Consider the following 14,929-nt stretch of genomic DNA (forward strand, 5'->3'; position numbering starts at 1 on the left):
AGCATTTTGAAAAAGGGCAGGGAGTTCTCCTTGGGGTTCTGGCCAATGTTCTCTCTTAATCAAAGTCACTAAAACAGATTGTCTCGTCATTATTACATTGCTGTTTGTGGGAGCTTGCTATGCAAAAATTAGCTGCCTCATTTCTTACATACACCAGTGACTACACTGGTCATTTGGAATACACTTGAGGTTGGGTACGGTGATATAAAAATGCAAGTTTTTTTTTCTCTTTGTCAAAAATCAAGCAATTTGATTTTTTTCTTTGAGTGTGGGGTATGCCTGGCCATAGAGACATAACTGAAATCAGAGTTCACGGTGTGGGTGGAAATCACAGGCACAGGCTCCATCCCATGGCACAGCATGTCTGAGTGAGATACTGGCTGTGACTGACACTGCTGCAAGGTCAGGTCAGAAACAAATCTTAATCCCCACAACAGGAAGGAAATAGCCACACTGTCATACAATTACTTACACTATCCAACATATAATGGATGACTAATTGCCATTTGCAGTTCTGCCCTCCCCCAGCTGTCCCCAGCCCAATATTGTTTCTGCACAGGTTCATTTGCTAAGGACGATGCACATCTGCACTTGCAATTCCTCTTAGCAGTGCCAGGCTCTGCTAATCACAGAAGCATCCTCCACAACATTCCTCACCATTTCTCTGTTACAGCAAAGGTTCAGGAGTTCACATTCATTCGTTGCTGAAAGATAGTTTCCACAAACTGTTGCGTATAACACTCACCGTTGTGTACAACACCTTAAACATTCACTCCCTCCACCATCGGCACACCTCAGCCGCCGTGTGCATCATATACAAGATGTGCCGCACTAACTTTGACAATGCTCCCAAATCTGCAACTTCTACCTCAAGTCACTCACCATCCTGACTTGGAAATATATCGCCGTTCCTTCACTGTTGCTGGGTCAAAATCCTGGAACTCCCTCCCTAACAGCACTGTGGGTGTACCTACACCACATGGACTGCAGCGGTTCAAGAAGGCAGCTCACCACCACCTTCTCAAGGGCAATTAGGGACGCCCACATCCCACAAACAAAAAAAAAGGCCATGTACAACACAAACTATTGTGTATAATGCACCTGCCATATTAAAATCAAACTGCTGTGATCAACTCAAGTTGTAGTGCATGGTTTCTATAAGCACATATAGATTTACATAAAGAATAGCATGACCTGCAGTGTCTCCACTGGAGGACTGACAACCCACTGGGTGCCAGCACATCGAGATCTGCTACAGTTTGTCGAAGGTAGGCACTGTTCTTTGGATTCTGTCACAGCCCTCAAACAAGGATATCCTGGACAGGGTGGGCGGAATTTGATGATACTAATGTAACTGCAAACACTGTGCAAGATTTAAAACTGAAAGTTTAAAACTGAGCAGGAAAATAAAGGACGAAACCTAGGATGACTGGAACAGTTCATTCCCTGACAAGGTGGAACATGACAGCTGCCTAAGAGTTAATTGACTTGATAGCAGTGTCTCATATTCCCCGAACGCCTGGTTCTGTGTTGTACCAGCCCACATGCTGATCTCCTTAAGTTACTTTAAATGCACTGGGAACTCGGCTCAGCAACAAGTGCATTGTATCATATTAACTTAGACAGAAAGGGCCTGGGTGGGGCTCTGCCTGCCCCACCTGTGCAAACCTGCCTGTCCTCCTTCATAAACTCTTAAAACCAAGCTATTGATCGCCTTTCTAATATCTCCTCCTTTGTTCCAGCGGCAGTTTCTGCACAGAGCTGGGTCCTGGAGATTAATCTTCCACTTGAACACTCTAGGCTAACCCTGGAGGGTTGGCAACCCGACTTTTACATTGGGCTGGATTTGCTGGTGCCACCAGCGACGAGTGGGACGGGAAAATCCCGGCCGATGAGTTTGGTTCTAAACTTGGAGATGGATAGCAGTCTACGAGTGTGTCAGGAATAGCAAACTGTAAATATTTCAAGCCATCTCAGTGTTGAAACTCATATCCAAAGGGGGCAGCTGGTTTTGATCGACTGAGGTGGGGGGGGGGGTTGGAGAGGAATTTGCCAGGGGACTTTCTTCTCTTCTTGGCCCTGGAGTTTTCTCTCTTTGTTTTGCCTCTCTCCGGGTTACTAGGCTTTTGGAGTTGGCAGGGGGAGGGTGCAAGTCATTGGTCTCGATGCACTGGGTATCATGAGTGTGGAGCAGGCTCGATGGACCAGCTGGCCTGTGCCTGCCAGTCATCGTCATGTGTTAAAGGTGCTACACAAATGCAAGTTATTGTTTAGAGAAGGCATTAATCTCCACCTTGTCATCATAGTACTGGTTTCAAGTACAGCCCAGTGCCAGGTGAAGTGAGACCTTTTATCCTGTTGCATTTCAGAACAATGAGATGAGCTTCCCAATGTAACCATGTGCTGCACTTCTGGTTAGATTATGGTCAGGATTTTACAGCCCCTCCTGCCCGGCGGGATATTATGGTCCCGCCGAACTGAATGGAGATTTCAAATGGATCACCGCATCCGCAACATATGCTCAACTGGCAGGCATGTTCCAGTCACTGCTAACTTCATCAGGCTCCATGTTTTGTCAGTCCAGGTATTTGTGTCAACCAGGCATTAGTCTCCTTGCTTCTGTTAATTAGTTAGATAATTAATGAGTTAATTAGGGGCCTGACACCTGTAGAAGGCTCCGCCACCCCCATCCCTCAGGAAATTAAACCCCAGTGGACACAGCAGGAACAGATCCTGGCTCTCTCACACTCAGGGGTCGTCAGAGGAAGGTACACAGCAATGGGTCTGAGAAAAATCAGTGTGAGCCTCAGGAAAATCGTGAGCCCCTCCCCCGACATTTCGTTTAGCAGAGTGCTCAGGGATAGCTTGAAGAGGAGCCATAAAGTATTTGTAGAAGAGTGCAACGTTTCTGCATCTTTGAAAGGATTTTACATTGAGCTGCTCATAGTGGCAATGTCCAAGGGACTGATGAAATGGAGCTGAAGCACATCACTATGTGGCTGAAAGGGAAAAGCCTGCATTAGATATGAAGTACTGATTGATCCCTGAACAGACAGCACCCGAGAGTGGGCCATCAGATCTACCGAATGGCCGTGGCTGTCCTACGCATCATTAATCTGCTACACAGCTGGTGAGTAGCACGTTACAATAACAGGATGAAGCTTCCTGGCATAGGAGCCATTCAACAGTTGTCCTGCAGCTGTCAGAGTTCAGCCTTTCACACAGAGGGCTCTTCACATTTCCTGACCAAAGCAATTTGGTTTGGATTTTATTCACAGTGACAAATGGAATTGGATTAAAACAGGGTTGTTCATTTCCTATCTTTAAGCACACTTTTTTTTCTCCTTTATGGAATAGCGGTGCAGGATTAGCGGGCGGATTACCAACCTGTTGAACTATGTCATGAACACTCCAAATTCTGGAGTCGGACTTGAACCGAAGTTTCTGGCCCAGAGGCAAGGCTGCTACCTCCTGAGCCACAAGACCTCCATTGGGCTTGTGTCATATTAAATAAGAAGGTGGATTAATACCATTGCTTTGTATTAGTGGAGCAATATCATGGTGTTGAGCTTGTGGGTCCCTCCCAGCCCCTCACTCAGGTATCCCTTTCTCACTGCGTGATGATTAAACATCACATCAGGTTCACCCTCAACAACAGCAGCTCAGCTGAGGCCATGAGCTCTGACAGCTTCTTTGAGAACAATGTTTTCCAGCTGTTAGTGCTTATGAAGTTTCACGCTGGACCTGTTACAGGTGTTCACGCAATATCTCCATAGCGATCCAGACCACCATGAGCCTGGGGGGTTGGGGGAAGCTGGCTATGGGACAAAAAGCTGCTATTAAGTTTACCAGCTTCAAGTAAACCTACAAATTGTACCGATAAAACCCCAAAGCATAATGAGCATCTCCTCCACACATACACGCACCTTTTAAAGAACAAGCTTGTATTTATATAGGACCTTTACAACCTCAGGATATCTCCAAGTGCTTTCCAGCCAATGAAATACATTTGAAGTTTAGTTATTGTTGCAATACAGGAAACACAGCAACCAATTATCACACAGCAAGCTCCTGCAAACATCATGATGATATTGACTATATAATCTGCATAAATAAAAATAGATTAATATTGACTTAGTGATAACCTTTGGCCAGGAGGCTGGGGGGAAAGACTCCCTTGTTCTTCTTTGAGATAATGCCATGAAATCTTTACTGGTAGACGGGGCCTCAGTTTGAAAGGAGTCACTGGGCAGAGAGCAGGCACAGGAGCCCTTCTGTCTCCCCTTTCAAAGCCAGCAGCAAAGTGAGATGAGTTGACTCATAAGGAATGTGTGTAGTGAATACTAAATGTATCAAAATTGCATTGAAGCACCTCAGAGTGCAACATGATCTATGTTGAAAACTTGAATACCATTGCACTGTCTGAAATGACCATATTGAAATGTCTGTAACATTCGTTGATTGTATTGAAGCACCTCATGATCTATGTGGAAAAGTTGAATATAATTGCTCATTCTGTGATGCCCATTTTGAAATGTTTTGTAATGCTCTTTCAGACACTTTATGAATAAAGTATATTTTTCCAAAAAAAAACTCAGCCCAGAGCGTGGAATGAACCCTGTACTCGTTCACCTTTAAGAGCTGCCAGGTGCAAGCTCTGAACTAATGCCTCCCTTACCTCGGAGTGTGGGCCATGAGGAGTTTCAAACATGTCAAGTCGCCCTTTGCTGCCGCATAGTGAGCCGGCACCGCCCCATTGTCCGTCTCCAACATGGGGTCACATCCCTCGTGCAGCAGCCACTGCACAGTATCCGGCCGGCTAAACCGAGCTGCCAGATGTAGAACAGATGCACCATAGTCATCGCGGTCCTGAAGGAGAAATATTTTGATCAGCGTCTTTCGCAAAAAAAAAACCCATCAGTGTACAGGTCATGTTAACTGCTCTACATGCATGTGGAAGAATCCTGTTTTTGCTGGTTGTTAAGCTCTTGTGGAAACTGCGCTCGGTTGCAATCCGGCTATCGCACGGTGAACTGCAGCACAAGATTACTCCTAACTGAGCATCCGGCTGGTAATGACTCTTCTTAATTTGAACCCGACCCAATTTCAGGCTCCTCGGCTCATTATGATTTGCTGCACTCTCCAAATCTTCACTACCCAAACACCAATTCACATGGAGAAACTGAGGGACGGGTGTCCCGACATCAGCACCGTCAGCAGTGCAACAGCCATGCAGTAAACCATCACACAGGACGCTTAGCTTCTAATGTCCCCGTGGACCCTTTTCATTAACTGCAATAAATTACGATGTCCACTGTCAGACTATTTACATGTCAGGCAGATTACACCTCTTCATTGCACATATCCTACTAACCACACGGAAGAGATTCTGTGTACCAGCTGCAAACTCTGTGTGAAACGATTTTATTCCCCAAAAAGTGAAATTCCTCTAAATCCACTGCTTTCTACATTCTGGCAAATCCTTTTCCTAATCAATACTCTTCCATTTGTCTTAAGTTTAAGGCTGCACCCGTTTACAGTATAGTTTTTGACTATTTTTAAAAAAATCATTCTGACATATATTGTCAGAATAGTTGCCTTTGAGAAGATGGCGTTGAGCTGACCCAGCCACTTTTTACCTTTATTCTTTCACTGGACGTGGATGTCACTGGCAAGACCAGCGTTTATTACCCGTCCCTAATTGCCCTTGAATTGAGTGGCTTCCTCGGCCATTTCAGAGGGCAGTTAAGAGTCAACCACATTACTGTGGGTCTGGAGTCACATGTACGTAAGACCAGGTAAGGATGGCATATTTTCTTCCCTAAAGGACTTTAGTGAACCAGATGGGTTTTTACAACAATCGACAATGGTTTCACGGTCACCATTGCTGAGACTAGCTTTCAATCAGATGTATTAATCGAATTTAAATTCCACCAGCTGCCCTTTGAACCCGTGTCCCCCATAGCATTAGCCTGGATCTCTGGATGATTAGTCCAGTGACATTACCACGACACCGCCGTCATTTAGACCCAGTGACCGTGAGGGAAGCAGGCTTGTATCAACTCTTCATGCTGTCGAGTACTCAAGTCAGCACAGAACCTTTCAGTGTAAGCACTCCCAGTTTCTGCAGCCTCTCCTCATAACTCGGTGCCTAATCCAGGGCAATGATCCTTCACTTCACCCTCCCCAATGCCTTGGAGACTTTCTCACAACACTGTGATCAGATCTGGATACAGTACTCTAGGTCGGGCAGTGCTCAGTGCACCCACCCTGACAATATCGAGCTCTGCCAATTTTTGCTGCCGCAAGTATTTACCCACCGGTATCTCCAAATCCCTCTCCTCTGACATTAATTTATACAATCATTCTTTGTTATCTTCTCCCAGTCTCCTGGTTTTGCACTTGTCCAAAACAAGATGTCGTTGGTCAGCCCAATTCCCCAACCTGTACAGGTTCGCCTGCATTTATTCCTAATCGTTTTCAGTCCCTCCCAGTGTGATAACCACCTGTAGCTTAGTGTTGTTTCTCTCTCCTGTTCCAAGTAATTCATGTACATCAGAAGAAGCACTAGAACCGCTACAGACCCCTGACGCCACCCACCAACCCACAAGCTGCCTCCTTCGATACCCATTGAACTGAACATCTAACCAGTCTTCCCTCCTTCAGCCAAGCCTGGATCCAGTTCAGAAGCGCCCCACTCATGCCCAGCTCTCTAACCTTCCAGGCAAGTCATTTTGGCAAAATCTTTGCTTGTATCCGAAAGCAACAGCATCCAGTGAGTTTCTCTGCCGGGAATGCTGATTAAACCTAAAATCCACAGGCCCAACCCCCATTTCTGAATGTGGTTGCTTGAACATAACCCTATACAACTTATGTTGTAGCTCCTGTCTAATATACACTCCCTGTATATCTGCCATACCAGTAATGTACAGCTCCTGTGTAGGGTACAGATCCTGTATGTGTACTGCCTAGTTCCTATGTATAATTTACACTCCCTGTATATCTTCCATACCAGTATTGTTCAGCTCTTGTATGTAAGGTACGGATCCTGTATGTGTACTGTCTAGTTCCTATGTATAATTTACAATTCCGGTCTATCTCCCATACCAGTAATGTACAGCTCCTGCTATGTATTGCTGACCCTCTGCTTGTTATTTACAAGCTGTGACACTAAGTTGAAGCGAGAATCTTCGCCCCTGGAATAAGTAACTAAGTGTTGTTGTGTTTATAGCTGTGTGCACCGTCTCCCTCTCAGCAGCGCTGCCAGTCACTCACATCAATGTCACAGCCAGCAACGCGGCTCAGCCACAGGAGCGCCGCTAGGTTCCCGGTGGCGGCCGCATCGTGAATGGGAGTCGCTCCGTTTTTGGCTCTTTTGTTCGCCGGCAGCTTAGCCTGGGTGATGAGGAATTTCAGACAGTCCAGCCTGCCGGCCCGGGCTGCGTGATGGACCGGAGTGGCCCCCAGGTGATCCTCGATGCTGTCGTTCAGCGTGCCATTGGCATCCAGGCTCTTCAAGGTTTGCAGGTCCCCATCCTTGGCAGCGAGGAGGGACAGGTGAGGAACCATGGCGGTGCGCAACCATCAACCATTTGCCCTTGTGCCGGCTCCTGTCCCCAAGTGAGAGGCTGCTTCTGTCAGCAGACAGACACAGGAGAGTTCTGTTACCGGATCGGGTGTAGTCACGTACTGAGGTTAAAGGTACACAGTACAATGTTCAGCCCGCAATAAAGTGAACTACGCTAAATTTGGACTAACTCCTGCCATCCAGCTGACAGCGGCAGCCTTCTTGACTAACTAATCGCCCATTGTCTGATTTTTCTATCTGATCATTTTCCTAAGTTGTAGCCAATGGGTCTTGTCTCTATATATCACCTTTCTGTTCACCACCCCCCCACCCCCTCTCCTGTGACAGACTGCTTACCTGTCACTCTGATAGCAGATGGCAGGGGGACAAGAGGTAGAGAAGCTGCTGCTCATATCTGCCAAGCCTGAAGCAAGCAGCAGAACATGGTGGCTGGGTGCCAGGGGTGACAGAATGTCCCCTTTAACTGCACTTTTTCATTCATTTGTGAGATGTGGGCTTCGCTGACTGCCCATCCCTAGTTGCCCTTGAGAAGGTGGTGGTGAGCTGCCTTCTTGAACCGCTGGAGCCCATGTTGCATATGTACACCCAGAGTGCTGTTAGGGAGGAATTCCTGAGTTCCAGGATTTTGACCCAGCGACAGTGAAGGAACGGCGATATATTTCCAAGTCAGGATAGTGAGTGACTTGGAGGGGAGCTTCCAGGCGGTGGTGTTCCCACCTAGCTGCTGCCCTTGTCCTTCTAGGTGGTAGAGATTGTGGGTCTGGAAGGTGCTGTCAAAGCTGACTTGGCGAGTTGCTGCAGTGCATCTTGTAGATGGCATACACTGCTGCCACTGTGCATAGGTCATGGAGGGAGCAAATATTTAAGCTGGTGAATGGGGTACCGATCAAGCGGGCTGCTTTGTCCTGGATGGTGTCAATGTTCTTGACTGTTGTGGGAGCTGCACTCATCCAAGCAAGTGGGGAGTATTCCATCACACTCCTGTCTTGTGCCTGATGGTGGACAGGCTTTGGGGAGTCAGGATTCTCCACAGAATTCCCAGCCTCTGACCTGTTCTTGCAGCCACAGTATTTATATGACTAGTCCTGTTCAGTTTGTTACAACCAGCTCCCAGGCAAGGCCGCACCAAATTGTTAGGCTCTGGGATGAGGAGGGATGAATTGGCTCCCTTTCTTTATTCAACCTTCTCGGCTGGTCGCAACAAGGTTAATTTAAAAAAGATCTCTTCCCTCGCGGGTACCTTTTTCCCAGTCCAAATGTATTTATGTTTTAAAAGGAGCCAATTTAGAAACATAGAAAATAGGAGCAGGTGTAGGTCATTCGGCCCTTCAAGCCTGTTCCACCATTCAATCTGATCATGGCTGATCCTCTATCTCAATGCTGTACTCCTTCTCTCTCCTCATACACCTTGACACCTTTAGAGTCCAGTAATCTATCCATATCCTTCTTAAATATATTCAGTGACTTGGTCTCCACAGCCTCCTCTGTTAGACAATCCCACAGGTCCACCATCCTCTGAGTGAAAAAGTTCCTCCTCATCTCAGTCCTAAATGGTTTACAATGTATCCTGAGACTGTGACCCCTTGTTCTAGACCCTCCCAACCAGAGGAAACATCATCCCCGCATCCAACCTGTCCATCCCTGTCAGAATTTTATATGTTTCAATGAGATCCCCTCTCATTCTTCTAAACTCCAGTGAATTCAGGCCTAGTTGGCCCAATCTCTCCTCATACAACAATCCTGCCATCCCAAGAATCAGTCTAGTGAACCTTCACTGCACTCCCTCTATGGCAAGTATATACTTTCTTAAGTAAGGAGACCAAAAATGCACACAATACTCCAGGTGTGACCTCACTAAGGCCTTGTACAGCTACAGTAAGACATCCTTGCTCCTGTACTCAAGTCCTCTCGCAATGAAGGCCAACATGCCATTTACCTTCTTAACTGTTTGCTGCACCTGCATGGTTCCTTTCAGTGATTGGTGTACAAGGGCACCCATTTGTACATCAACATTTCCCAATCTATCACTATTTAAATAATACTCTGCCATTCTATTTTTCCTACCGAGGTGGATAACTTCACACTTATCCACTTTATACAGCCATGTATTTGCCCACTCACTCAACCTGTCTAAATCATCTTGAAGCCTCTTAATACTCTCCTTATCGCTCACATTCCCACCAAGTTTTCTGCCATCAGCAAACTTGGAAATATTACATTTGGATCCCTCGTCCAAATCATTGATATATATTGTGAATAGCTGGGCCCCAAGCACTGATCCCTGCGGTACCCCACTAGCCGCTGTCTGCCACCCTGAAAAAGATTCTTTTATTCCTATTCTCTGTTTCTAGTTTGCTAACCAATTCTCAATCTATGCCAATATATTACCCCCAATCCCATGTGCTTTAATTTTACACACTAACCTCGTATGTGAGACTTTGTCAAAAGCTTTCTGAAAATCCAAATACACCACACCCACTGGTCCTCTCTTATCTATTCTGCTAGTTACATCCTTAAACAACTCCAGTAGGTTTGTCAAACATGATTTCCCTTTCATAAACCCATGCTGACTTTGTCTAATTCTGTTGATATTTTCTAAGTCTTCTGTTATCACATCCTTTATAATAGACTCTAGCATTTTTCTCTACTACTGATGTTAGGCTAACCGGTCTCTAATTTGCTGTTTTCTGCTCCCCACCATTTTTAAATAGTGGGGTTACATTTGCCACCCTCCAAACTGCCAGGACTGTTCTAGTCTCTACAGAATTTTGGATGACAACCAACGCATCCACTATTTCCATGGCCACCTCCTTTAGTACCCTGGGGATTTATCGGCTTTCAGTCCCATTAATTTCTCCAGCACTATTGTTTTAGTAATGCTAATTCCCTTCAATTCCTCCTCCTCACTAGACCCTTGGTTCCCTAGTATTTCTAGGAAGTTATTTGTGTCTTCCTCCATGAAGACAGAACTAAAGTAGTTGTTTAATTGCTCTGCCATTTCCTTGTTCTCTATTATAAATTCTCCCATTTTGCACTTAAGGGACCTACATTTGCCTTCACTAATCTTTTTCTCTTTACATACTTATAGAAGTTTTTACAGTCCTCTTTTATGTTCCTTGCAAGTTCACTCTCATACTTTATTTTTCCCCTCTTAATCAATCTCTAGGTCCTCCTTTGCTGAATTCTAAACTCCTTCCAATCCTTAGGCTTGCTACTTTTTCGAGCAACTTTATATGACTCCTCTTTGGATCTAATACTATCCTAAGTTTCTTTTGTTAGCAATGGTTGAGCCACTTTTCCTGTTGTGTTTTTGCTCTAGAAAGGAATGTATAATTGTTACAATGCATACGTTAATTCCTTAAATAATAGCCATTGCCTATCCACTGTCATACCTTTTAATGGAGGTCCCCAATCTATCTTAGCCAACCCACACCTCACATCTTCATAGTTTCCTATGTTAAGATTTAGGATTCCTAGTTTCAGATCGGACTACTTCACTTTCCATCCTAAGGAAGACTTCGACCATGTTATGGTCACCGTTCCCTAAAGGGCTCCACACAACAAGATTATTAATTAACCCCTTCTCATTGCACAATGCAAAATCTAGGCTAGCCTGTTCCCTAGTCAGTTCCTTGACATACTGGTCTAAAAAAGCATCTTGTACACACTGCCACAGTATTATTGCTAATTTGTTTTGTTGAGTCTATATGTAGATTGAAGTCACACATGATTACTGTAGCACTCTTGTTACATGCATCTCTCATTTCCTGTTTAATGCTGTCCCCTAATGTTTGGAGGCCAATAGAAAACTCCTGCTAATGTTTTCTGCCTCTTGTTGCTTCTTAGATCCAGACTGAGTCTACATCTAGATTTTCTGAGCCAGTATCCTCTCTCACTATTGCACTGAGTTCATCCTTAACTAACAATATCCCTCTTGGATATTCAGTTCCCAGCCTTGGTCTCCATGCAGCCATGTTTCCATAATTGAAATCATACCGTACCTGTTTACATCTATTTGTGCTGTTAATTCATCTACCTTATTGCGAATGCTCCATGCATTCAGGCACAGTGCCTTTAGACTTGTCTTTTTAACATTTTTACACATCTTTTTTTGCTCTATGGTCCTATTTGTGCTAGCCCTTGTTTCCTCTGCCTTCCAGTTTTGCTTTATACTTTTCTGTCTTTCATTCCTATCTTTGTTTTCCTCTCTTGTGTATCCCCACTCAGGTTCCCAGCCCCTCCCAATCTCGTTTAAACCTTTATCCACAGTGTGAGCAAATACCCCTGTGAGGATATTGGTCCCGGTCCCGCAGGGGTGCAGCCTGTCCAGCTTGTACAGACCCCATCTTCCCCAGAATCGGTCCCAATGCCTCAGGAATCTAAATCCCTCCTTCCTACACCATTTCTCCAGCCATGCATTCATCTGGTCTATTAGCTTTCTTGAGTCAAAGAAAGAGGGAGTTTATTAGTTATTAAAATGCGAGAGAAAAAAATGCAACACACATAAACACAGATTAGAAATGAGAAATGAGTCCAGAAATAAAAGTTAAAAAGATACTCGTATCAATCTTTGGCTGGCCTGTGAGGGGTAAATGATGAAACGTTGTGGCCATTAAGCTGGATGATTCCGGTAGAGCCAACTTTGTCAGTTGAGCAGTTGGTTTGGAGATTCTTGGTTCTGCAGGTTAGCTGAAAGGAGTTGTCCTGTTTCCTTTTCAACTGTGGCTTTGCTGACTTGTGAATTGCCTCCAGCAATCAGGGAGAGAGAATTTTTTTTACCTGCAAATGCAAGGATGCCTAGTTGATGTACTTTAGCTATGACCTTCACAGCACACCCTTGCACACCAGGCCCCTGGAACACCAAAACTAGCACACAGAGACCCGGGTTGCAGTTGGATTTTAACCCCTTTTCTTGTGTATTCCTGGAAGGGAAAACACAAACATGTCTTTCGCCCAGCTCTGCTTTCTTTTCAACTTACATCATGCCCATAGTCTGGGATATAACTCAGAGCAGATTGTTTCTGCTAAGATGGTAATCAGCCTTCATTATCTCTGCAACAATAGGAGATTACAGTTCAGCTTTTGCATTGTATATTTTTCTTTGATGTGTCTCTGTCTAGTCCTTGACACATTTTCAGGTGCGACATTCCTTTCTCTGGACTAGTTGGTCAAGTGAAATCCACATAGGAATTTTCCAGCAAGTAATTTCTTTACGGTGACAGCCAGCTTTTGCTTGTATGTCCTTTGTTTAAAAAACACATGTTTTACTTAAAAGTTCAATATATCCGTAAGTAATTTGGGGCTATGATCTGTGGGCATGACAAATTTCTATTCAATGGTAGCCCCCAGGATGTTGATAGTGTGGGATTCAGCAATGGTAATGCCATAGAATATCAAGAGGAACTGGTTAGATTCTCTCTTGTTAGAGATAATTATTGCCTGGCATTTGTGTGGCACAAATATCACTTGCCATTTATCAGCCCAAGCCTGAATAATGTCCAAACCTTGCTGCATTTGGATACGGACATCTTCATTATCTGAGGAGTTGCGAATGGCATTGAATTTAATGCAATCTTTAGCAAATATCCCCACTTCTGACCTATCGATAGGTGGAAGGTCAGTGACAAAGCAGTTAAAGATGGTTGGGCCTAGGACACTATTCTGAGGAACTCCTGCAGCGATGTCCTGAGACTGAGATGGTTGGCTTCCAACAACCACAACCATCTTCCTTTGTGCCAGATATGACTCCAACCAATGGAAACCTTTCATCTGATTCCCACTGAGGTCCTGAAAGCAGATTTTAGGGAATTAGGAAGTAAATTAAAAAGCAGGACCTCAAAAGCAGTAATCTCAGGGTTACTCCCGGCACCATGTGCTAGCGGGCACAGGATAGGAGGACTGAGTGATTGAACACATAGCTGTAGAATTAGTGCAGCTGTGAGGGCATCAGATTTCTGAACCATTAGGAACGGTTCTGGGGCATGTGGGACCTGTACAAGATGGACAGGCTACACCTTAACAGGACTGGGCCTAATATTCCCACAGGGAGATTTGTTAGTGCTGTTGGTGAGGGTTTAAACCAACTTGTCAGGGGAATGCGAACCTGAGGGGTCACTCAAATTGAAAGGAAGTAAAGCTGGTAACAGGAAGCAGAGAAGTAGCAAATGAAATTAGAAGGCAGGCAAAACAAAAGTGAGCATCAACTAGGCTTAGAATGTGGAGTAATGTCAAAAAGACAAAGTTAAGGGCACTCTACCTGAATACATGCAGCATTCATAACAAGGTAGATGTACAATAGAGGTAAATGGGTATGATCTAATTGCCATTATGGAAACGTGGCTACAGGGTGACCAAGACTGAGAACTGAATATTCAAGGATATTCAACATTTAGGAAGGACAGGCAAAAAGGAAAGGGAAGTGATATTGCACTGATAATAAGGGATGGGATCAGTACATTAGTAAGGAAGGATCTCAGATCGGAAGAAGAAAATGTGGAATTTGTTTGAGTGGAGCTAAGGAAACAGCAGGGGACAGCAAACATTGATAGGAGTTGTTTACAGGCCACCAAACAGTAGTGGTAGTGTGGGGCAAGGTATCAATCAGGAGATTAAAGAAGCATTAAGCGTGGATAATACAGTAATCATGGGTGACTTCAATCTGCATTGTCATCGGTGGCGGTCCCTCAGAATCGAGGGTGATGTCCATCAGGCTTGGTGAGACTTCAGATGACAGAGGAGCCCAATTCTGGATCCACATGTTCTTCTGCCGTGGGAGCATATTTTTGCACAGGGCAGTGGAAATCTCAGCTCTGGGTTGGCTTCCCTTTCTTTCTTCTGGTGCCGCCATTCTGCCTCACTGTTGAGTCACTGAGCCTCGACGCGGCTTGTGCCTTGATGGACCAGGTGGTGCCAAGCCGAGTGACCGGCAGCATTCTCCTCCCAGCCAGTGGTGTTAATGTATCTGTGCTTTAGGGCAACTTTGAGCGTATTCTTATACGTTTTCCTTTGGCTGCCCTTTGAGCATTGGCCAGTGGAGAGCTGTGAGAAGAGAACCTGCCGAGGGAGGCGGTTTTTGGGTATCTGGAAGCAATGGCACGTTCATCGGAGTTGGTTCTGCAGGAACAAGGCTTCAATGCTGGTAGATGCAACTACATAGAGGATGCTCGCGTTAGCCTGCCAGTCCTCCCATCTGATCCCCTCGGATTCGACGCAAGCACCACTGATGGAAGCTCTCAAGCATCTTAAAGCTTGGTCATTAGTCAGTCCATGTTTCACTGCAGTAGAGGAGGGTGATCAACAAAACAGCCTTATAAGACAGAACCTTTGTAGACTTGCAAAGAT

General features: G+C 45.1%; 1 protein-coding gene across 1 annotated transcript in view; it reads right to left on the minus strand.

The window, feature by feature from the left end:
* espnla (espin like a) overlaps window positions 1–7,612 on the minus strand; it is a 73,795-nt gene extending 66,183 nt beyond the window's left edge. The window contains exons 1-2 of the mRNA XM_078564640.1: window positions 7,276–7,612; window positions 4,679–4,869 (exon numbers count right to left, since the gene is read on the minus strand). Coding sequence (XP_078420766.1) covers window positions 4,679–4,869; window positions 7,276–7,569 — 485 coding nt within the window. The 5' untranslated portion in view covers window positions 7,570–7,612. The remainder of the gene's footprint in view (window positions 1–4,678; window positions 4,870–7,275) is intronic.
* Between the last annotated feature and the right edge of the window lie 7,317 nt (window positions 7,613–14,929).

The sequence above is a fragment of the Cetorhinus maximus genome, chromosome 19 (assembly GCF_964194155.1).
Source record: "Cetorhinus maximus chromosome 19, sCetMax3.hap1.1, whole genome shotgun sequence".
In the NCBI taxonomy this organism is placed as follows: domain Eukaryota; kingdom Metazoa; phylum Chordata; class Chondrichthyes; order Lamniformes; family Cetorhinidae; genus Cetorhinus; species Cetorhinus maximus.